At 42.8% G+C, this 25,891-nt stretch overlaps 1 protein-coding gene across 1 annotated transcript in view; it reads right to left on the bottom strand.

The window, feature by feature from the left end:
- Positions 1–25,891, bottom strand: part of SDHAF3 (succinate dehydrogenase complex assembly factor 3) — a 41,451-nt gene that overhangs the window by 2,104 nt on the left and 13,456 nt on the right. Inside the window, exon 2 of the mRNA XM_073676474.1 lies at positions 25,064–25,247. Within this exon, the coding sequence (XP_073532575.1) occupies positions 25,064–25,234 (171 nt within the window). The 5' untranslated portion in view covers positions 25,235–25,247. The remainder of the gene's footprint in view (positions 1–25,063; positions 25,248–25,891) is intronic.

Raw genomic sequence — 25,891 nt, 5'->3', positions numbered from 1 at the left:
CGCAGCTTCTTTTCCGTGCCAGCCTGGTACTAAAGCTGGATACTTACCAGCTGCTGGGACTTCACGTGCCACGTGGACCAGCCAAGGGTCCGGCTTCAGCAAGAGAACTGTACAATACACGGCCCCAATACATGACGGCAGAACCCTACGAAATCGCTGGGAGCAGCCAACCATCTAAGGTGTATGGAGGTCCACATTCTACCCCAACAGATAAAGTCGGGGGGAGAAGAATTGGGCATTGTTGAACGCCAGGAGACAAGCCCGCCACCAGAGGTGTCCGGTTGAACCAAGTTTGCATGTGTATAGGAGGCTAGTGAGAGATAATTGTGGTCAAACAAGTGTTTGGCTCATCGCTATCGAAAGTCTATGGCCACTTTAAGTCAGAGTGGTGAGAAGCCCTGATCTGTAATAGAGGGTATCCAAAGAGCGGACATACCCTCCTGTGATGTCTATAACCCCTAGTAGGGTGTATAGACAAGGGTGGTCGTCATGGGACAAGCCTAAAGGGCCGTCTAGTTTAATCCCTCCTCATTCATTACAAGACTTGTCCAAAAATGAATGGGACTCGTAGTAGCAAAGTAAGGTGTCGGCTGCCCCTGGCCAACTAAGACGGTGATGCCCACCTGGATTCCCAAGAGACCATATTGGGGTTTACTGCACGTCAGTACAATTAAAGCCTGTAGTACATCAGTGAGCCATGGGCTACCTGCTCTACTACTCTCTGTCTCGTAAGCCTCAAGTAGCAATTGGCCTTTTGTCTGGTAGAGGCACTCACCGGACCTCAGCGAGCCAGCACAAGCACTTGGGGGGCACTTAGGAAGCATTATTTGTTAAGGGAGCACGCTATGGGCATTTTTACTTTTGGAAGCCATTATTATGTGTTAAAGGGCACTATTACATTTTATAGGGCAGTCAGGACAATGTTAATTGACACTCTGGTCTGCAGAAGTGGCATTTACCGCTACAGGGTGACTGTTCTAAAAAACAGAGGGATTTTTAATTATATTTTATACAGCTTGTAGCCTAGTTTACCAGCCACCACTGTTTGGGCTAGAATCATAGTGCACTGTCCTCCGGCAGGCAGAAAGTTGGGAAGCTGGGAAGAGTTGTGCTCCGGAATATAGTAGATACGATAAAGCCCCTCTAAGATTGAATTGGACCCTACTGACCCGACAGTTATCACTGGTAGCAAAGGCCTGAGGGTCGTACTGAATAAAATAGGAAATCTATGGCAAAAGTTCCAAATGAAGAGCTGAACTTTGCATATAGTTACTCCTTAATTACATCCTTATATGCTAATAAGGTTTGTAATTAGTGGGATTCTGCAAATTGGATAATCTTATTAGCTAAGGTCACTCGACCAGTGACAATCTCTAAACACTCATGTGGCCGAAAAGAGAGTATTACTGGTGGCCACCTTGGCCCCGGCACATCGACAGATTGTGATCACATTACTGGCATTCTTAAGAAATGCAGCTATGAAGCAGTATCCTGCCCGATCTTTTGTGAAGCATTTCTTGGGTGTTTGATTCAATATTAAATTTGCAGGGGGTCTTCACGTTCCAGGCATGGATTGCAGCCAGTAACGGCCCATCGGAGGCCCGCCGCCGTGACAAACTACTAAACATTGTAACTACTCCGGGAAAAAATGTGACTTCATTTCCATTTTGGTTACACTATTCCAGTCTGATTTTTATGGGAAAAATAAAAAAGATATGATCCCTCAGAGGGTGATTTACTTTACTTTATTTTATACTAAACATTTTGGAACAGATTGGTTCCCACTGACTTTGGAGGCTGGGGAGGTGGTAGAACAGAAAGAAGCCGTGCCGATCGGTAATACCATGACTGCATGCCGAGAAGATATGACGGGAAAGAAGTCGCTCCGCAATTACACATAGCGGCCCGTATGCCCATCCTCCATAATAACCCTCAGGATAATTAAGTCACTTTATCACGGCCGCGAGACAACAGCACAAACACGGCCCAGACAGAGGTGTAGGATTGTTTTCCTCTTAAATGCTTTTAATCCTAATGGCTGTTCCTATCTAATTGGATAATACAATTTGTCAGAATCAATACTGACGTATTTCATTTTTTCTTGGTGTCGAACCAAAAAAAACTTAACTATTCAATAGGGTTCTCCGTTTTGGACATTTCCTTAATGTTGGAAGAACCTCACAAAAATAAGGGAATCAGAGAGTGGGACCTCCAGCGATCTGGAGTAATCTGGGTGATAAATTATCCTGCAGCGCCACAGCAGGAAAAATTAAGAATTACACAGTGTCTGTTCAAATCGATGGGTTGTCTGTTCCATGTATTGACATGTCGGGTCCTCCAGAGTGTGAGACGCTCTTTGTAGCTGATCTCCATTTTGCTATTAGAAGGTCTTGAATGGGAATCCCCTTTATTATCTCCTAAATTAGGTATATGAAAAAGGGTTTTTTAGTCCAGACAATCCCTCCAATGTCCACTACTGACGTTCTGCGGAAAGGTGAGCACTGTTGACTATATGGCTCCGTATTTTGGAAACTACCATCTCTCCTAACCTTCCTCCTGAGCTCCCCTTCTGTAGTGACCAGGCTCCTGAAAACACTCTGCCTGATCATAAAGGACTGTGCAGCCATTTAGCTACAGCTGCACAGTCCTCCCTTTCCTTTCATCTCTACATTCAGCACAGAGAAGGAAGAGCGGGAGCTGAATAGAGTTGGGCAGATCGATTCGAGGAACTCGGCCACCAGGGATCCTTAAATAACTATATCACTTCCCAAGACCACCGGAGGTACTTACATTAATCTCTTCACTACTCTTGATCACCAGGGATCTCGAAAAGAACTCTTTTATAGGAATAGACCACAAGGGATATTAGCGTTATACTCTTTAGCTCCCGGGAATCTTACAATAAACCCTTTGCTGTGTTAGACCTCTGAGGCTGCAGACATTAAGGGGTTTGTACCATCGATCAGCTATCTCTGTCATCGCTCTAGAAACCTGGAATTAACCCCTTTATTGCTCTAGAAGACAAGGGATGCAGAAAGTAACCTCTTCACTACCTTGGACCAACAATGAACCTGGAATGAACCCCTTTATTGACTTAGACCACCAGGGATGTAGACAATAATCTGATTAATAAGCATGTAGGCTCTGTTCATAGTCTATAAAAGTGAACCTGACAGCTGATACAAACCATGGGGAGAATGTGTCAAGACACCGACTCCGTCATTTCAGCCAGGTATGTTTTACTCTGAAACAGTACGGTGTGAGGACCGTGGACCATGACTAGTCGAAAAGGCCGATCCCCGGTGGAACCTCCCAACCCTGTTGCCTTTGAGTGACAGGTCTCTCCCTATACACACATATAGGGAGAGACCTATCACTCAAGGGAAGTGTGTTAGGGAGAAGTAGCCGGGGACTTGCTTTATTGGACTAGTCACCCATTCGGCATGGTAAACCGCAGCATTTCAGAGTAAAAGGGCTGTCAAGTTCCCTTTATGCATTATTTACATAAAAGAACTTAAAGGGGAATTTCTCAGTACAATTATGCTACTATAATAATAATAATAATATCTATAATAGTTATATATAATAATAATATTATTATTATTATTATTATTATTTTTTATATATATATAACTATTATAGATATTATTATTATTATTATTTATTATTATTATACTAAAGCTAGCGATACACCTGTATAGATTCTAGTAGACCAATAAAAGGTATACTGGTCTTGTAGTAATCTGATGTGCCAGCGCTGAGAAATCAAACTTTCAAGCCACATGCAAATTAGCCTGGAAGTGCATTGGGGGCGTGTCATTGCAGCCAAAATGCTTCCAAAATAATTAAATTGCATGTGGCACCAGAGCTTGATTTGTCAGCGCTGACACATCGGATTACTACAAGGTATCATTTTTATTAGGACCGCATTACAGCCGTAATCTCAAGTTTCAGTAGTAAAAGTGTCCTGACAGGCAAGTTTGCAGATAGACAAGAGATTCATAACTCGATTTTATTTTTCCTTTTTCTGGGAGAAACTGGTTAAAAGGAGAAAGAATCGATGGATTGTGATTTAATAACCCCCCCCTGAATTGCCGGCTGCAGGCATTGCAGGACATAATATAGACTCATTGGAAGCAATTTTCGGGATTTGCTGCTCGCGCACAATGATGGAGTTGATACAATGAAGACGGACTCGTTGTGCGGTTTTCTACTTTAAAGGTCAAGATACAATGAAACCTGTAGGAGTCGGTTATTGAATTTTATCTATGCTGGAAGATACAATATACGTCTCCGGTTCAGGTGACACCTAGTATTAACTTATTGTAATATTCTATATCTGAGCGACTTATAGAGTAACAGTCCCATCCGCACAGATCAGAAACTGGGAACTTTCTTATTCCTTCTATTATGTGGAAAAGTTAATTAATAAAAGTAAGTAAAACTTGCTCCGTGCAATTCCCGTATTTCTTCAATAGGATATTATAACAAAATTCATTTTATTATTCCCATACAGTGGTCTTTTAACGTTTATGAACCCTTCAGAATTTTCCATATTTCTGCATAAATTTGAGCTAAAACTTTGTCAGATTTTTACACTTCATCAAACTAAATAAAGAGAACCAATGAGACAAAATATTAGGATTTGATTTTTTTTTTTTATGGAGGAAAACCTTTAGGATTAGCAGTAAGGTGAAATTAGAGTCTGATGTGTTTTCAATCAATGGGATAACAATCAGGTGTGAGTAGGCGACCTGTTTTATTTAAACAGAAGGGATCTAAAATATGTCTGTGGAAGTACATCATGGCAGGAAGGAAGGAGACTTCTGAGGAGATACAGATTAGATATTCGGAAAAACTTTGAGGGCGATCAATGAGTGGAACAGGCGGCCACAAGAGGTGGTGAGTTCTCCTTCAATGGAAGACTTCAAGCAGAGGCTGAACAGACATCTGTCTGAGATGGTTTAGTGACTCCTGCTTTGAGCAGGGGGTTGGACACAAGGATCCCGGAGGTCCCGTCCAACTCTAACATTCTATGTGTCTATGAGCTCAGAAGAAGAATTATTGATGCTCATCAGGCTGGAAAAGGTTATACAACAATTAAAGAGTTTGGAATCCATCACTCCACAGTCAGACAGATTGAATACAAATGGAAAAAAAACCCCGACCATTATTATACTCGCCAGGAATGGTAAAACAACAAAGATTACTCCAAGAGAAAGGCGTATAATAGTCTGCAAGGTCACAAAGGAACCCAAGGTAACCTCTGAGCAACTAAAGGCCTTTCTTCCATAAAAAGAAAAAAGCACCACGCCAGCATTTTTTTTTTCAGCAATGGACTAGTGCTACTAATTTAAGTTCCCTGCCCCTGGAAATATACTTACTAGCTGCTATCTTCAGCTGTTCCAGATGCCTCTCCGATCCCAATCCACCATCTTGTGACCGTAACTTCTGACTGACCGGAAGTCAGAGGTAACACAAGCTCTCAATGCAAGTCTATGAATGACTCGTTCTTGCTCTCATAGATTTACATTGAGAAGTGACCCCCAGGTCGCCCAACAAACACTGGAGTGATTCAGCAGGTAACTAACAGTAGAAGACTGAAGGAGCGCCAAAAACAGGAGAAGATGATGGCTGGCAAGTATAAGACTAGGGGCAGAGAACTTACATTAGAGCAACCATTCCAGCGCTGAAATAAAAAAAATTCTGGAGTGGTCCTTTAACATTAATGAGTCCAACAGCTTGAGGATACTGAACAACAATGACGTGCATGGTAGGATTGCAAGGAGAAAGCCACTGTTCTACAAAAAGAACATTGCTACCTGTCTGCAGTTAACTAAAGATCGTGGGACAATGTTTTGTGGATGGATGAGACCAAGGTAGAGTTTTCTGGTTTAAATGAGAAAAACCACTGCATTATAGCATAAAAACCTTACACTGACTGTGGTAGATGGTGGTTTGGGTTTGGCCTATTTGGTCCAGGACGGTTTATTATCATTGATGGAACAATGAATTCTGAATTTTGCCTGCAAATTCTAAAGGGAAATGTCAGGACATCTGTCCATGAGAAGAATCTCAGAACATGGGTCATGTAGTAAGACAATGACCCAAAGCCACAAGTCGTTCTACAAAAGAAGGGTTAAAGAAATAGTAAAGTTAAGGTTCTGGAAAGGCTGAGTCACAGTCGTGACCTTAATCCTATAAAAATGTTGTAAAATGACTGGCAGCAGCAGTTTATGGGAAAAAAACACCAACACAAAAGAGGTGAAGCTGTTTTGTAGGGAGGAATGGGCTAAAATTCCTACAAGTTGATGTGCAGGACTAATCAACAATGGCTGGGAACATTCAGATGCAGTTATTGCTCCACAAGACGGTCACAGCAGATACTGAGAGCAAAGTATACTTTTGCCACTCACAATATCCAAGGAATATCTATGGAATAAAATTATCTAAATGTACAATAATCTGCAAAAGTTTCAGGCAGGTGTGGAAACAATGCTGCACAGTAAGCTTTCAAAAACAGAAGTGATAGTTAATTTTTATCAAATAACAAAATGCAAAGTGAACGAACAAAAATCTAAACCAAATCAACATTTGGTGACCGCACTTTGCTTTCATCACTTCTTGTCACTTGCACACAGTTTTTGAAAAAAACTTGGCAAGAGGTTGTTCCAAACATCTTGAAGAACTGGCCCCAGATCTTCTGTGTATGAGGCTTGTGCAGATCCTTCTGTCTCTTCATATGATCTCCAACAAACTGGATGATGTGAGATCAGGGCTCTGTGGGTGTCGGATCATCACCTCCACGACTCCTTGTTCTTAATGACATTGGCTTTATGTTTGGTGTCGTTGTTCATTTGCTAAACTACAGTCACATACATGAAGGACCCTCCACCATGCTTCACTGTTCCTGCAGACCCTCATTACTGTACAGTTCTCCAGCCCTTCAGAGAACACACTACCTTCTAATACAGACAAGTATTTCACATTCTGGATCATCCTTCCACCTGCTACCATTATTTTGCACCCCGGTTCCTATGTTTTTGTGCATAGTTAAGTTACTTGACCTTTTTCCATGTCAAAGGTATGGTTTTTGGCCACAATTCTTCCATGAAGAAGATGGGTGTTGCTGGGTCTCACTGGCTGGGTCAGTTCTGAGCTGATGGCACTGCTGGACATCTTCCAATTTCAAAGGAATTAAGCATATGTTTTTCCATCTGCTGCACCAAGATTCCTTGGCTGACCACTGCGTATATGGTCCTCTACGTTGCCCATTCATATATGCTTGTTCAAAATAGCTTGAACAGCACATGATGACACCTCAGTCTGCTTTGAAATCTTTGGGAGAGACCTTGCTGATGCAGTATAACTACCTAGTGTCTCCTTGCTGTGCTCAGTATTGCGATGGCGTAGGAGCTGTGACATGAATCTGTTAAACCTCACCTTTGTAGCAGAGGTTAGTTGTTCCTCACCCAGTTTTAAGCCTCCAACATGGCTGTTTCTGTTTCAGTGAATGACCGTTTCTACCTACATATGAAAATTATGATCATTATCACCTGTCTGGTGATAATGAATTACTGATACACTTGATTATAATCCAGCAAAAATCCTGATTTTGTGCAAGTGTACCTAGACAAAGAGCAGTCACCAAATAATGATGAGATTTAGATTTCAATTTTGTTCATTCACTTTGCATTCTGTTAATAAAAATAAATTATTAAAACACTTCTATTTTTTTTAAAGCATTCTTACTTTTGCAACATTTTTTGCCACACCTGCCTAAAACTTTTGCGTGTATAATGTGACTGCAGTCACGTGCACTATACGGCAGCCGTGACGCTAAACATCAGCACATCACACTTCATATTCTCTTGACATTTTTTCCATTCTTTCGGTCACACATTTCTGGGCTGTTTTCTACATTTAACTTTTGATTAGTGTGAAGCGTGCCATAGATGTGAGCGCCATCTAGTGGTAGTCATAAACAGTGCAACAGGATGCTCCGATGGGCGTATGGAGAGCGATCTGTATGTACGGATATGTCCTTTCTTACCTTTCCTGCTTGGTTCGAGATATCCTGAGATGAGCGGCGTGAGATGACTTTTACGTTACTCTGTTGGGCCATCTTCAGATATCTCGAGCCAAGAGGAAAGGTATATTCTATCAGTATAGATTTTAATCCAATTATCCAGCATAGTAAACCAATAAATGTACATTAAATTGTTAATTACCTGTAGTCATATATTGGGAAACTGTGTACGCAGCAAATCACTAATATACCTCCATTACCCAAACTACTCCCAGTAGAATCAGTAACCCTCCACAAGGAAGATTGACCTACATGTAGCTTTATGATATTCATAAAAGTCTGATTACTGTGGGCCCCAGTTGCCTTGCCTATTTTTACATATGAAGACCACACAAACATGGCCGCCTCTCCATTATTGAGGACTGGTAAAAGGCAAAAAGTCTTGAACAGAAATGAAGAGGCGGTAATGTATCCCATTAAAATGTAAGGATCCCCATTCTTTTGGAATAAAGAATGATCCCACATTTATGGCCACTGCAACATTGTTGAACAGGATTAAGAACCTCCTACTCTTACTGCTGTCAGGGACCATTAATAGTTAAATATTGAAGGTCCTAAATGTCAGTCCTGACCAAAAAGGTAGCAGAGCATGTGTGGACACCCTACTGAAATTAATTGGAGGTTTCTCAAAACATTAAGAACTTCAATGAAGAATGAACCATGGTCACCTCTACATTGTTGGCTGGGACCAGGAATAGCTCTCATTCGCAAGATCTATGATCCGGCTCCCAGTCCTAATAAAGAAGTAGTCGTTTTTCCATAACGGCCATTCATTGGACTACAGATTAATCAGACATCATGGCCACCTCTCCAGTTTTGACTAGTATTAAGAAACCCTACTTCTTTAGACCGGTTGATTTGCAAACTTCAAATCTTTACCAGAAATGGAGAACTGGCGGTACAAATGTGGTCACACTACTGACATGGATGGAAGCTTTCGAAGAGTCATCTCTCCATTGTTGCCCAGTACCAAGAAAAGCTCATTCCTAAGATCTGTAAAAAGGAACAACTTCTAGTCTTGAATAGAAACAAGGAGGTGGCACTGCAAAATGGTCATTCCATTACAAGGAGTGTCAATTTTTCATAAGAATTATCAGAAACTATGGCCTGCGTGTCGCATAAGTCCAGGACCAAGAACTACTCATTTTCAGAACTGGTGGAAGTCAAAAGGCAAACTCTCCACTGCTGGGAACCAGAAATTGGTAACTTTCCAGATTGGTGGCGGTGCCAGATGCTATCGATGTCAGTACATGTGGACGCGCCATTGAAATGGATTGGAAGATTTTACAGGTTCCATCAAGAAAGAACCAAACACTGCCACTTGTCCATTGTTGGCCAGAACCAGGAATAGCTTTGGGGGTCCCACCTACTAGACCCTTATGAACTGAACTCTCTTAAAAAGGGCTGTCCACAACTATTGGCCCTAACGTAAAAAAAAACACTCGCCTACTGCACCCTGTTGCTTGTTTGTACTGCTGCCGGTGTTCCCCACTAGTGTGGATTCCTCTTTTGTTGGGGGCATTAGGTGACTGAACTGGACAGAATGTTAGCTGTCACTAAACGCCCCCAACTGGAAGAGGAAGCCATGAGACCGGTGGGGGACACCAGCAGCAGGACAGGGGAGCAGCAGGGGTTTGTTATGCGAGTTTATTTTGTAAGGACCACCTTGGGTACATTTTCAAAAGTAAAAGTATTGGACAACCCCATTAGTATTCTATTCATTACACTGTATTATAATGGAAGTTGACATTGGTTGGTATCGACTCCTATGGGCATTATATCAGTTGAGTTTGCAGAAACAAACAAGAAAATATGGGAAATTCTGAATAACAAGACATAGCTGTCAGAGCGAGAAGAATGGTCCCTCGGGAGCGTCCTCATCTCCTGTACTCAGCTCAGTTATACTGACACGGTCTTACCCAGAACACTTACTATTCTAGCATATGATTCACTAGTGATAAGCGCCTGCGATAATCCAGTGTATGGACTTCAATATCTCCCCCGGGATTTCATCTCCCAAATCAAGGACTTTGTACAGAGGATGCAAACAAAACTCTACATTGTTTGAGAAGTAAAAATATAAGAGTACTTAAAGGAAGTGTCTTTTTTACAATCCAGTCCTATAGAATTTGCAGGAATATAAGCCGTTCATATTTCGTTCCTGCTACCCACCTATCCTGGCTCCAGCACGGGGCTTCGCTTCCTCCTTCCCTGGTGTCCTTCACCTCTAACGTTACTCTCCTAAGTCTTATTAGAAAGGCTGAGGCAGCAGGACACTCACTGGTTCGAGGTTCTTTCTGGCTAACAAATTCTTGAACTCGTGTATCAGCGACACTAGATAAACCCTGCTCTGCAAAATCACTGGGCTCTGCAATATATCCTCCAAAGGGTGCATTCTGACAAACTCTTCTCTGCTATACCTCACACACAGCTGTGCTGAACCAATGTGCCTGTCTGCATACGTGGCTCTTCGTTTCTATGGTGAATGTCTGCATTCTCGGCTCTGCTGTTCCAAGTTGTCTGAGTGCACAATCGGCTCTTCTGTTCCACGTGCTGTCCAGCATATCCAGCTCCACTGTTCCATATGCTGTCCTGGAAATTCAGCTTCGCTGTTCCACGCCACGTTGTATGCTGTGTCATGTGCAGTCCAACTTATCCAGCTTTGCTATACCAATGCCTCTGGTCCGTGCAGTACTACAGCACAGTATCTACTTCACCAGGTGAGCCATACCTGGCACACTACTGTGACCCCCTCAATTTTATTAGCTGTATCCTGTAGCACCACCACAGGAGAAATGACGTATTGCAGGTTGCCTAATGCAATTGCTGGGCTGACCATGTAATGCATGGATATGCTGGGTCCTCACTTGTACATACTCAATGCTTTGGTTAATGGAATGAGGACCCAAATGAGGAAGTCCTTATTTTAACTTCCCTAAGACAGTATTTTTCTATCAAGAACTGCCTTCAAAATGCTCATTTAAAGGGGTGATACAAAATTAGAAAAATAAGGTTATTTATTACTAATAACAGTGCCACCTCTTTCTATGGGTCTTGACTGATACTGCAGCTCTATTGAAGTGAAAAACACTGAGCCACAATACCAAACATAACATGTGAACATAACTGGTGCTGTTTTTGGAAGAAAGCAGCGGTGTTTTTCTAATCCATGACAATCCCTTAAAAGAATATCTTATAGGAAATAAATAAGTTGGGTATTTACATTAAAGACATCTTATGATGAAAAGATCCCTTTTACGATGAGTATCATGATTTACACAAGCTGATGGGAGGCCATGATTAATGCCCCCCCCCCCCCCCCCACCGGACCTACCCAAAGAAGTCTATGGAGATTCTAAACCAGGCGAGCTGGAGCGTTTCATTAGGGTCAACCATCTAGGAACTGTGGCCCTTTAACTATCAGGTCACATTGAGAGTAACCGAAGAGTCACATGCATCCACTACATCTAATAATGATCAGCACTGGCCGACACGGTAACGAGAAGCTTAATTCATTTCTAAACCTCATAGAGATTCTGAATTAACAGTGACTGACTGCATCAACACGGTCATATGCTCCATTGAGGTTCAACATGGGTCTGCAATGGGCCCTCAGAGAAAAGAGGCCTAGCCCTGAGTGGTCCCTTCCCTTTTCTATTCATCCAGAAGAAGTACATTGTTATCAACTAAGGGGGTCTTCATTCATTGCTGGACTTTACAGAAAATATGAATTAACAGTGACTGACTGCATCAACACGGCCAGACACTCCATTGAGGTTCACCATGGGTTTGCAATGGGCCCTCGGAGAAAATCAGCCTAGCCCTGAGTGGTCCCTTCCCTTTTTTACTCATCCAGAAAAAGTACGTACAGTGTTATCAATCAAGGGGGAAAGGAATTCTCTCCAGTTGGCAAAACTAGGTACCATAATGGAAGGGGACCATTCTATGAGGGCTCCTGGAAAAAAGATTTCCAAGACTCCCAGTAGAGTTGGCAAAACTCTGGGTGACACCAAATCCTCCTTCTAAAAAATGAACCTTGGAGAAGAGTCAAATTTTTTTGTACTGCTGTAGTTTGCTGCATACAAGTATCCTCTCGGGAGATCTTATTTGAAAGTTTGCAGGTCCAATGGCAAGACCAAAGTGGAGTTCTGCTTAGCGAAGCATCACAGCCTCTTCAGCATGAACTGGAGAGAGCGCCACCTTCATCTGTATCAGGTACTGCAGCTCAGCTCCAGTCCATTATATAGGGATGAGTTTCAATACCAGGCATGGGCCATTACCACAAGGGAAAAAGGTTCTGGTGCACCACTGTGCAAAACTCTGCATTTGTTCCAATGATCAACCACTTGGTCGTCTACAACCATGAAGACACGTCTGTAAGACTATCGCTTAGTTATTAGATATTTTTATTTTTGCATTGCATTGTTTCAACAAAAATTATTGCAAAAGTATGCATTACCAATGCTCGGGCTTATTCGGAGGTGACTCAAGACTTTTATTCCCCACATCCTGACATAGTTTATCAGATGCATTTTCCTGAAGGTCATTAGAATAAATAGATTAAAGAAATCTTGAAATATTCATAATCCACAAAAAGCAGAATAAAACAGTGCGGGAAGTCGCTGAGAGCGATTTGTGTCATGTGACCCGCGGCCGCCCGGAGAATCCTACTAATAACATTTCCCGTTTCATTATACGGCCGATGTCGTGTGAGCGCATGAAGCGTCTTCATCTTAATAGACTGCGGCTCCAGGCTCCTCGCTTCCCTCCACGCTCGCTAAATAGACACAGACAGGTCTTTGATTACCGACTCCCAGGACCGGACTGGAAGAAATGAGACGTCTTAACTTGCTAAAGGAGGCAATTAGGAGACTGGAGAAATGTTTTCTAAATAAACACCCGTCTCCTTAAAGGGACACTACATCCCAAGTCTATTGTTCCCTGTTATCAGCTACCTCAAGTCAGTGGCGTGGCATGGGTTGCCAGCGACCGGGGCAAGGTAAGTATTTGCACCCCCTTACCCAAGAACCTCTGCCGGGCACATGTATTGTAATATCAGAAAAATACTGCTGAGCGCAGCAGCCAAAAACAAACTTCTCTCCACCGCTGCGCTCCGCATAAGCAGCTGAAGCCGAGCACTCATTGTGTACTTGCAGGCACGATTGCTTCCCAGTGCTGTCAGCATGGGAAAGGGGCAGTGCGTGAAATTTTACACCCCCATGGACTGTGGCGCATGGGGCAACTGCCCACAACATACTATGCCACCGTCTCCGGTTGGTAAGAGGCGGACTAGTGTTCATCAATGCAGCAGATGCGCAGAAAAATCCCTGACTCCCATGAAGACTACATGATGCTTCCACTCATTCGGGAAGGATTTCTACAAGATTTTGGAGGAGTCTGTGGGAATTTTTGCCCCTTCATCCAGATCATTTGTAGGGTCAGACCCTGTTGTTGGGGGGTCCAGGCACACTATCTCCATTATAGAATGGTGCTGAGGTCCAGGCTCTGTGCGGCCGCTCATGTTCCCCTCCATGTCTGTATTGAGCTTGTGCACTGGGCACAGTCACGGGGAACAGAAAAGGGAGAACCCCAAACTGTTCCCACAAAGCTGAAGCTACAATTGTCCGAAATATCTTGTGCTGAAGATTAAGATTTCCCCTCACTGGAGGCCGTCCCCTGATAACAGCCCATAGCATTATCCTCCTCCACCATCTGTAAAGGGGGCACAATGCAGTCAGGGGGGAACGTCCTCCTGGAATCACCAAACCCAGACCCCTCCATCAGACGCAGATAGAGAATTGCGATCCGTCACTGCACAGAACACGTCTCCTCCAGAGTCCGGTGGTGGCGGCTTTACACCACTCCATCCGACGCTCGGCATTGTGCTTGGTGATGTACGGCTGCGTACATCTGCTCGACCCTGAAGCTCCCGGCGGGGACGCAGTGTTTGTGCTGATACCAGAGGAGGTCTGGACTCTGCAGCTTTGGAGTCAGCAGAGCGTTGGTGACTTTTTTACCCTCTGCTCCTCAGCACTCGGCCCCCCGCTCTGTAACGTGACGGGGTCTCCACTTCGTGGCTGAGTTGCTGCGGTTCCTTCCACTTCTCAGTAATATCACTCACAGGTGATGGGGGAAGATTCAGGAGGAGAAATGTCATGGACGGACTTGTTACCCCAGTGGCTCCTAGTACAGGACCATGCTGGTATCAGTGAGCTCTGCTCCACCGGCCGCTCTGTCACATGGTAGTAAAGTAAGATGGCATGTGGGGGGGCCGGAGGTTATACACTAGGGGCAATGGGGACTGAAGGAAAAAACAGAAATCAATAACACATGAGGCCCAATACTTACAGACCACATATGGTGTATAAGTATTAAAGTAATGTACAGTACAGACCAAAAGTTTGGACACACCTTCTCATTTAAAGATTTTTCAGTATTTTCATGACTATGAGAATTGTACATTCACACTGAAGGCATCAAAACTATGAATTAACACATGTGGAATTATATACTTAACAAAAAAGTGTGAAACAACTGAAAATATGTCTTATATTCTAGGTTCTTCAAAGTAGCCACCTTTTGCTTTGATGACTGCTTTGCACACTCTTGGCATTCTCTTGATGAGCTTCAAGAGGTAGTCACCGGAAATGGTCTTCCAACAATCTTGAAGGAGTTCCTAGAGATGCTTAGCACTTGTTGGCCCTTTTGCCTTCACTCTGCGGTCCAGCTCACCCCAAACCATCTCGATTGGGTTCAGGTCTGGTGACTGTGGAGGCCAGGTCATCTGGCGTAGCACCCCATCACTCTCCTTCTTGGTCAAATAGCCCTTACACAGCCTGGAGGTGTGTTTGGGGTCATTGTCCTGTTGAAAAATAAATGATGGTCCAACTAAACGCAAACCGGATGGAAAAGCATGCCGCTGCAAGATGCTGTGGTAGCCATGCTGGTTCAGTATGCCTTCAATTTTGAATAAATCCCCAACAGTGTCACCAGCAAAGCACCCCCACACCATCACACTTCCTCTTCCATGCTTCACGGTGGGAACCAGGCATGTAGAGTCCATCCGTTCACCTTTTCTGCGTCGTACAAAGACACGGTGGTTGGAACCAAAGATCTCAAATTTGGACTCATCAGACCAAAGCACAGATTTCCACTGGTCTAATGTCCATTCCTTGTGTTCTTTAGCCCAAAGAAGTCTCTTCTGCTTGTTGCCTGTCCTTAGCAGTGGTTTCCTAGCAGCTATTTTACCATGAAGGCCTGCTGCACAAAGTCTCCTCTTAACAGTTGTTGTAGAGATGTGTCTGCTGCTAGAACTCTGTGTGGCATTGACCTGGTCTCTAATCTGAGCTGCTGTTAACCTGCGATTTCTGAGGCTGGTGACTCGGATAAACTTATCCTCAGAAGCAGAGGTGACTCTTGGTCTTCCTTTCCTGGGGCGGTCCTCATGTGAGCCAGTTTCTCGGTAGCGCTTGATGGTTTTTGCAACTGCACTTGGGGACACTTTCAAAGTTTGCCCAATTTTTCGGACTGACTGACCTTCATTTCTTAAAGTAATGATGGACACTCGTTTTTCTTTACTTAGCTGCTTTTTTTCTTGCCATAATATAAATTCTAACAGTCTATTCAGTAGGACTATCAGCTGTGTATCCACCAGACTTCTGCACAACACAACTGATGGTCCCAACCCCATTTATAAGGGAAGAAATCTCACTTATTAAACCTGACAGGGCACACCTGTGAAGTGAAGACCATTTCCGGTGACTACCTTTTGAAGCTCATCAAGAGAATGCCAAGAGTGTGCAAAGCCGTCATCAAAGCAAAAGGTGGCTACTTTGAAGAACAAGAATATAAGACATATTTTCAGTTGTTTCACACTTTTTTGTTAAGTATATAATTCCACATGTGGTGATTCATAGTTTTGATGCCTTCAGTGTGAATGTACAATTTTCATAGCCATGAAAATACAGAAAAATCTTTAAATGAGAAGGTGTGTCCAAACTTTTGGTCTGTACTGTATATACACAGTGACTGCACCAGCAGAATAGTGAGTGCAGCTCTGGGGTATAATACAGGATGTAACTCAGGATCAGTACAGGATCAGTAATGTAATGTATGAACACAGTGACTGCACCAGCAGAATAGTGAGCGCAGCTCTGGAGTATAATACAGGATGTAACTCAGGATCAGTACAGGATCAGTAATGTAATGTATGTATACAGTGACTGCACCAGCAGAATAGTGAGTGCAGCTCTGGAGTATAATACAGGATGTAACTCAGGATCAGTACAGGATCAGTAATGTAATGTATGTACACAGTGACTGCACCAGCAGAATAGTGAGTGCAGCTCTGGAGTATAATACAGCTCAGGATCAGTACAGGATCAGTAATGTGCTTATTAGGATCCGGTATTTATAGTTTTCGTCGGTGATATCAGATTACGATTATTCAGAATCGAAGCAGTTGTTTATGTCGAGCCTCCTTCAGTTCTATAAGCCGAGTCCCTTAAACACATGAAAGGTCACCTATGAACCCACTTCCTTCAGACTCTTTTCATGCGTTCGGCAGGAGCTCATTCCACAGACGATTCCTGCTGAAAGCATTGAAAACACAAGGTCTGTACCGGAGGCAGCTCCACCATTAGGAGCCATTCAAGACAATTCCTACCAAGTGCATTTATCCCCCGTGTTCTCTTCAGCGACTTTCCTTATACCGAGTCAACGAATAATAAATGCCATGAAAGAAGCGACAGTGCTATCCTGCAGGTTTTTAAAGGATTCAGCATCTGATTATCTAACATATAAAATATTCTGGACTATCAGGTGCCAGATTAAATGTTGCTTTACTTATTTTATCGCTGGATAAACGCTCTGAATTTCTCGACCCTCTACAGGTATATTTTATATAATGTTTCACATCTTCTGATCATCCACAATAATCAAGTCTCAAATACTGAATTAAAGGAATTTCAATATGTATAAAGATAAGATTACAATTATTATTTAATAATGTGCAATGTCACCCCGAATCTGAAGTCACGTCTGACAGCGTACAGTTGTGCTAAAAAGTTATTGGTTGGGTGAATTAATTTAGCAATTTATTGTCAAACTACTGTGTTTTCTCTTTTTAAATCTTAATGACAGCCAAAAACATGGAAATGACCCTGATCAGAAGTTCACGTACCCCAGTTCTTAATACCGTGTATTGCCCCCTCTAACATCAATGACAGCTTGAAGTCTTTTGTGGTAGTTGTGGATGAGGTTCTTTATTGTGGTAAAGCTGACCATTCTTCTAGGCAAAAAGCCTCCAGTTCCTGTAAATTCCTGGGCTGTCTAGCATGAACTGCGCGCTTGAGATCTCCCCAGAGTGGCTCAATGATATTGAGGTCAGGAGACTGAGATGGCCACTCCAGAACCTTCACTTTGTTCTGCTGTAGCCAATGACAGGTCGACTTGGCCTTGTCTTTTGCATTGTTGTCATATTGGAACGTCCAAGTACGTCCCATGCGCAGCTTCCGGGCTGATGAGTGCAAATTTTCCTCCAGTATTTGCTGATAACGTGCCGCATTCATCTTTACTTCAACTTTTACCAAGTTTCCTGTGCCTTTGTAGCTCACACATCCCCAAAACATCAGCGATCCACCTCCATGCTTTACTGTAGGAATGGTGTTCCTTTCATCATAGGCCTTGTTGACCTCTCTCCAAATGTAACGTTTATGGTTGTGGCCAAAAAGTTACATTTTGGTCTCTTCACTCCAAATTACCTTGTTCCAGAAGTTTTGAGGCTTGTCTCTGAGCTGTTTGGCGTATTGTCGGCGAGATACTTTGTGGCATTTGCGCAGTAATGGTTTTCTTCTTGCGACTCGACCATGCAGAACATTTTTCTACAAGTGCCTCCCTATGGCGCATCTTGAAACAGCCACACCGCTAGTTTTCAGAAAGTCCTGAATTTCAGCTGATGTTATTTGTGGGGTTTTATTTGCATCCAGAACAATTTTCCTGGCAGTTGTGGCCGAAATTTTTGTTGGTCTACCTGACCGTGGTTTGGTTTTTACAGAACCCCTGATTTTCCATTTGTTAATCACAGTTTGAACGCTGCTGACTGGCATTATCAATTCCTTGGATATTTTTTTGTATCCCTTTCCTGTGTTATACAGTTTAACTACCTTTTCCCGTAGATCCATTGACAATTCTTTTGCTTTCCCCATGAGTCACAATCCAGAAACGTCAGTGGCTGGATGAAAGATGCAAGAGTCTGTCTGGATCCCAGAAACTCTCTCAGCTTTTATGCACACACACTGATTACAAGCAAACAGGTCACAGGTGAGGATGTTACCTTTAGTAGCCATTCAAACCCATTTGTGTCAAATTCTGTGCATGTTATCAGGCCAAAATCACCACACCAGGGTATGTGAACTTTTGATCAGGGTCATTTGGATGTTTTTGGTTGTCATTAAGATTTAAAAAGAGAAAACACAGTAGTTTGATAATAAATGGCTTCACCCAACCAATAACCATGAGTGGAGAAAAAGATTTTTTTGTTACCATTCATATTCTCTGAAACAAGGTCAAGAAAGAAAAAACTCTGCCGGGGTATGTAAACTTTTGAGCGCAACTGTAAACACCAAAGAGCTGAAGTTCGTGATAACGGAAGTGTAGGCTTATAAAGGGAAACTGTCTGTAAATTGGAGGTCTTCTGATCTTAAAGCGTACCTATCATTTTAGGTGACTTCAGAGAAAAAACTGAGGAATGACACTAACACTCTAATTTTCAGTTGCCTCTGAGCTTGTGGGTGCTATGATGTCTCCCATACACAGCACACACACAGATGACGGTTTTTTGCTCTACTGTCTCTAAGTAGCTCCTGTTCTGAAGCAGCAGCACATTACACATCAGTATTGAGCTGTGTAGCTGTGAATACAGCTTAAGAGTGAGACTAGCTGCTTTGATGTCTTCCAAACAAAGCACACACAGACATGAGGAACTCCTGCTCTCCTGTCTCTATGTAGCTCATGTTCTGAAGCAGCAGCATCACAAGCACAGTATACAGCAGTATTGAGCGGTGTAGCTGTGAATCCAGCTATAGGAGTGAAACTTGCTGCTATGATGTCTCCCAAACACAGTGCACACAGACATGAGGGATTCTGCCTCTCTTGTCTCTAAGCAGCTCATGTTCTGAAGCAACAGCACCATATACAGCAGTATACAATTGTGTAGCTGCGAATCCAGCTCTGGAATGAGACTAGCTTAACTGATGTCTCCCAATCATAGTGCACACAGACAATCTTTCCTGTTATTAAAGAGATCAGGGTCAGAAGCAGCAGCAGCATGGAGGCCAATATACAGCAGCATTGAGCTGTGTAGCTGTAAATCCAGCTCTGGGGTAAGACTAGCTGTTATAATGTCTCCTAAACACAGTGCATACTGACATGAGGGATTCTTGCTCTCCTGTCTCTTTGTATTACATGTCCAGGAGCAGCAGCAACATGGATGACATTATACTGCAGTACTGAGCAGTGTAGCTGGGAATCTACCATCTGAGTGAGGAAAAAAATACTTACTAGAAAAAGCAGCAGCATGATCTCTCCGTGTTGACTCACTCTGCCTGTACTCTCACTGTGCTTTCCCACCTTTCCTTTCTCATAGACTTGATAAAGCAGCTGTAATCTGATCCCTCAGTGATCTGACAATCTTCTTGTTTTGACCAAGACTGACTTGATCTGAATTTTTAAGTGGTGAATTCAGGAGGCAGAAAAGGGGAGGGGTGGGGCGGAGAAGTGGCTCATAAGTGAAGAAAGAAGCTTATTTCTCTAATAAGATATATTACAAATTTACATTTGTCTGCATTATTGAGTTATACAAAATGTTTGTTAAAACGACAGAGACCATTTTAATAAAAATTATGACCAGTTGAATAAATAATTGCATACTACAATATTCAGCAATTTTATAAAATAATTTATGCATGAATTTCGTACCATTTTCAAGATCTCTGCTTGCTGTCAGTGAATGTGAACATTATTTATGTGAATATAAAAAGATTGAATGCTCCTCATTTTCTAAAATTGTATTCAGCTTGTGTAATTACGCCAGACACATTGATGGCATAAATCTCCCTCCAGTACTGATCGTTTGCTCCATGTATCAGTCGGTCCTGATCGTTTGCTCCATGTATCAGTCTATATGGAACCTGAATGTTTCAAGTGTCTTATCCTCACCATTTTCAAGATCTTGTTCAACCTGAAGTCCTGGTGATCTGACAGAGAATTGCCAAGACTGTACACCATTGTACCAAAGTGTCAGCTGTAAGAAGCCATAAGATGAGGGGGGTTTTCTGAGGAAGTTGCAGATGATTACATGTAACCCAATCTGAAATATAGAGCGTTGGCGCCACCTTGTGGTAGAAACAATAAGTAAAATATATTATTCCACAAATTCCCCTGTATGTATGGACCCCAGTGTTAATAATACAGAGTAAAGATGCCTACTCTTTTCAGAAACTTCTGACATTTTGGAAAGGAGGAAGACGTTCACAGACCAATGACAAGGTGCAAAACTGATAGGATTCAGCAGCCACTGCAGGTGTAATACGTTGCACAATAAAAATATTAAATACCGTAAATATTATTGTATTTATTGATCACTGGGGTCCGATTGCTGGAATCCCCTCCAATCTCAATAATGGGAGCTCTATGCAACTGTGCTCCATTTATTCTCTAGCGCAGGGCTCGGCTATTTTTTGGAGGGAAGGTGAGCATGCTCGACCCCTGCTCCATTCAGTGGGCGGGGTTCTCAACGGTAAGAGCACCAGCAATCAATATCCTATCAAAATGAGATAATTGATATACCCACATTAAAGGGGTCTTTTGGTTTTTTATAAAAAAAAAAAAAAACCTCTCCCTGGCTGCAGTTTGCTTTCCTCACCCTCCCCAGGTCCAGCACTGAGTCCCCACTCCTGGTCCCAAATTCTGTGATTGTGTGCAGTGCTGACATCTATTTGACAGCGCTGCAGCCAATCATCTCCACCTGAGTTGCCGCTGAGCTCACTTGATTGGCTGCAGCGCTGTCGAAGTGACATTTACACTTTTAACCCTTTAGCTGTCCTTTTGAATCAAATAAACACCAGACGTCACACAAACACAAATCGACCTCCTTACATTTCTCCGGCCAGCGGCCAAGTAATCAGTCGCCCGTTCACGGAAGATATGGAACATTCCCAATAAGCAGCCAAGTTCCGATGATTTTCTCAGAAATGAAAAACTTTCTAGCACTTTTTTTTTTTTTTTATAAAGATGATCAATCCCTTAAAATATGGCGACCGTCGATTGCGGAGAAGGCTGACGGGCTGCCATTGTAGCCAGGGACTTGTTGAAGGGCTCCCACGGCTATAATGTTTGTACTATAATGTACTGTGGCATTGTAGTATATGTCACAGGTGATCAAACGACCACAGGTTCAATTCCACTAGGGGTGCTAAAAAATAAAAAGTAAAAAATAAACATTTTAAATACTAAAAAAAAATTTATTTGAATCATTGCCTTTTCCAGCTTGAAAATCAAAGACATTATTAAATTATATTCAATCCGTAAAAGAAAAGAAAAAAAAATAGAAATGCCAGAACTGACATTTAAAAATAGTTAAAATTTATCATATTTTACCCCACTGGGAATCATTTTTTTTTCTATTTTCCAGTACATGATACGCTAAAGTGATTGGTCTCAAAACATATAATGTAGCGGTAACTCTTCTGGTGCAGAACATCTCCAGTGTGAACGCGGAGAAAGCTTTTTACAGGCAAGTTCTATTATACCACATGTATCTGCTGCCACCTGGTGGTAAAACTCAGTCTTGCACAGCAGTCTTGATGCAGAATTAATGAATTTGGAGGATTTTATTCGTAAAGTTATGGCGCCAATGTGAAGACAGAAAAAAAAAAAAAAAATAGTTTTGAAGGGTTATTGCCATCTTTATAGATTGTTAAACCAAGCACTTTTGTAATTTTCTATTTATTAAAATTTGCAGCCGTTGTTGAGATATAAAGTTTTTTTTGTTGCTTACAACTCGTTGCCTAGGAGACCGACCATCGCTGTTGTCTAGCTTGTAAGCAGTGCGCCTCATGAGGGTGGACAGGATTAGGAAATAACAGTGAACCTGGCCAGCTTCAAAACAGAGCTCAATAGAAAAGAGCTTGTAAGAGCTGCTCATGTTCTGCTGTCAAGCAGCGGTGGTCGGTGTCCGAGGCAACGAGCTGTAAACAAACAAAAAAAAAAGTGTTAATATCTAAAAAAAGGATGGAAATTTTAATAAGAAGTAAATTGCTTGTATTTACAAATGCTATCCGACAATATACAATTATGAAGAAGGGAAATAACCCTTGAAAGCCCCAAATAAGTTGGTCATTAAAGGGTTAATTATTTGGCTTTAAAATTGACTGAAAACAGCCCACGAACATTTTGTAAGAATAATCTGGGTGTAATGGTGGAGGAGGAGGAGGAGGAGGTGGACGTCAGTCTATTAAACGCTTTCTGGGATCGCAAATTCTCGTCAGAAAATTCTTCAGTCCCCCAAAAATCCTGTTACTGTAAGTTAGCTGATTAACCAGTTCCAAGACTGGGACCACTTTCCCCCATTCACACCCAGGCAAAATTTGAGATTTTCTTTCTACACAGCTTTAAGATCTCAAATATAAATATATTTTATTATTTTTTTTTTATTATTATTATTTATTTAATGTTCCTCTTTTTTTTTTGCTTTTTAATTTTTTTTACATACTTTGCATACTGTGCTTCCCCCGTAAGGTCATAAGATAACAATTTTTTTTGGGGGGTGCATGTCAACATTTACCGTATTTTTCGGACTATAAGACGTACTTTTTTCCTACTTATGTTCGGCTGTGGCTGTGGGTGGTGGGGGGGCTGGGGGAGAGCGGTAGCGGGGGATACGCTCGACAGCGTATGTCCCTCTATAATCTGTGACTACAGGAGTGTGGGGAGCAGTGAATATTCATTTTCCTTAGTAGCAAGCAGACTGTGCCTACAGCGCGGCTCCTGGTAAATATGGCCACCTTCATCCCTGTATGTATGGCCCCTCTTATCCCTCATCCCAGTATGCATGGCCGCCCTCATTCCTTTTCCTGGTATGTATGGCCCCCTTATCCCTCATCCCGGTATGTATGGCACCCTTCATCCCTGTATGTATGGCCCCCCTCATCCTGGTATGCTTGGCACCCCCACATCCCCGTCGCACTGCACAGAAAAAAAAAACAATTATACTCACCTCCTCTCTCCTCCAGCGCTGTGTCCAGCTCTGTGCCGGAATAGTCACTGCTCCCCACGCCGGGGCTGCGTCCGTGTGGAGAAGTGACCATTCACTCTCCCTAATAGCGTGCACGCTGTAGCTGCAGCCCGGCTGTCAGTGTGCCCGCTATTAAAGCCCATGAATATTCACCACTCCCGTGGGTGTGGTGAATATTCATGGCTTTAATAGCGGCACACTGAAAGCCGAGCGCAGCAGAAGCCGCGCTGCAGGTACAGCGTGCGCGCTATTAGGGAGAATGAATGGTCACTGCTCCCCACGGACGAAGCCCCGGCGTGGGGAGCAGTGACTATTCTGGCAAAACATCTCGCTGTGTGATGGCGCATGGCAGTTACGCCATGCGCGGCTCACACAGTGAGAACCCTGAGGAGGCAGAGCGGGACACAGCGATGGAGGAGAGAGCAGGTGAGTATATTTGTTTATTTTTTTCTGTGCAGCATGATGGGGATCGGGCAAGCATACCAGGATGAGGGGGGCCATACATACAGGGATGAAGGGTGCCATACATACCAGGAAGAGGGATGAGGGGGGCCATACATACAAGGATGAAGAGTGCCATATATACCAGGAAGAGGAATGAAGGTGCCATACATACCAGGAAGAGGAATGAAGGTGCCATACATACCAGGAAGAGGAATGAAGGTGCCATACATACCAGGAAGAGGAATGAAGGTGCCATACATACCAGGAAGAGGAATGAAGGTGCCATACATACCAGAATGTGTGTGAGGGGGGACCATACATACCAGGATGAGGGGTGCCATGCATACAGGGATGAAGGGTGCCATACATACCAAAAAGAGGGATGAGGGGGCCATGCATACCAGGATGGTGGATTGGGGTGCCATGCATATCAGGATGGGGATTAGGGCCACGTTTAACAGGAAGGAGGGGGCCATATATACCAGGATGGGGGATATTAACAGAATTGGAGGACATTACCCCTATAACAGTGTCAGCAGCAGACCCCCTCCCCCTTAACAGGGCATCATGACCACATTTTTCGCTTACATTTTTTTTCTATTTTCTTCCTCTAAAACCTTGGTGCGTCTTATGGTTTGGTGCATTTTATAGTCCGATAAATACATTTTTATATTGACAATTTCCCCTGTATATTAGCCCTAGTTACAGGGCAATTTCATCTTCTGGCTGCAATGAAAAACTCCTGCTCCCTCTAATGGCTGTCAGCACTTCCTATATGGTATACATTACTCTCGTTCAGTGCTGTATACAGTTATCAGGAAGGCAGAGTCGGTAGTAAACCCTCTCTGCCTTCTCTATGGAGAGTCTGGCTGTGTCTGACAGATGATCACACTGCTGCTTACTCTGCAAGGACATTCTAGAATGTCATTTTAATGCCATATGAGGACCGCCCAGACATTTAAAGTCTATGGGGGAGAGATTCGGAAGTAGTTAAGAAGACAGGGAGGGGAGAGGAGGGGGATGTAGCTGCTCAGCATTTTCAGTAAATCAGCAAGAAAGAAAGGAAGATGGACGATTGGTTCTGAGCCCAAAGCACAGCTCAGACATCACCCCATGAAGATCCCACCCAGTTAGCAAGTCTGTAAAGGGACCAGTGTGAGGAAAGAGAAAGCCCGAGGTCTGCAGGTTGCAGATGGGGATTTTCCTAGGAAACTACCCTTCTAAGAAGCAGTCAGTACCTCCCATTCCTTCATGAACAGTTTGGCTTCGGACTGACCCACGTTCTTGTGTCTCCTGAACTCGTCTTTCACATACTGGTCTCCCAGCGCTTTCAGGTGCAGCGGTAACGTCCGGTGCAGCAGGAGGATCTTCCTGTACAGAGCTCTGACCTGCGACACGTGAGACGTCATCACCGGCGTGGACCTGCGGGAAACAGCACAGACCAGAGCAGTGCATGATGGGAAGTGTAGTCCACTGGTCAGGTGACCACTACAAGGAACTCTTCTCTGCCCCCGGGAATCAATACTTGGCAGCAGGAAATATTCTGGGGTCAGTACACCGCAATAAGACTACAATAACCCAAATTTAGAAAAATGCAAATCAAAATATATTAAAAACATTAAGTTTATAAGAATGTATAAAATAAAACAGATATGACATCAAAATGAGACTTCACAGGTTAGAAAAAAAACGGGGGCACCTGGTATAAATATATATAAGGAGATAAAAAAACAGACTAATTAATTATAAGGCCTGGGTATATCATTTAATGAAATGGTTTATGGATATACATATACAATTCATATATATATATATATATATATATATATATATATATATATATATACATATATGTATGTATATATATATATATATATATATATATATATATATATACTAAGGTAAATCTCAAAACAGAAAGTCAGGCAAACTGCTCCAAATAAGCCAGAGGTCACATATACAGGTGCTTGTCACTAAATTAGAATATCATCAAAAAGTTAATTTATTTCAGTTCTTCAATACAAAATGTGAAACTCATATATTATATAGAGTAATTACACACAGAG

This window comes from Phyllobates terribilis, unplaced genomic scaffold, assembly GCF_046119375.1.
Source record: "Phyllobates terribilis strain yellow unplaced genomic scaffold, ASM4611937v1 Scaffold_4__5_contigs__length_816908805, whole genome shotgun sequence".
Taxonomy (NCBI): domain Eukaryota; kingdom Metazoa; phylum Chordata; class Amphibia; order Anura; family Dendrobatidae; genus Phyllobates; species Phyllobates terribilis.
The sequence above is the reverse complement of the archived record's forward strand: the minus strand, read 5'-3'. Positions and strand labels throughout refer to the sequence as shown.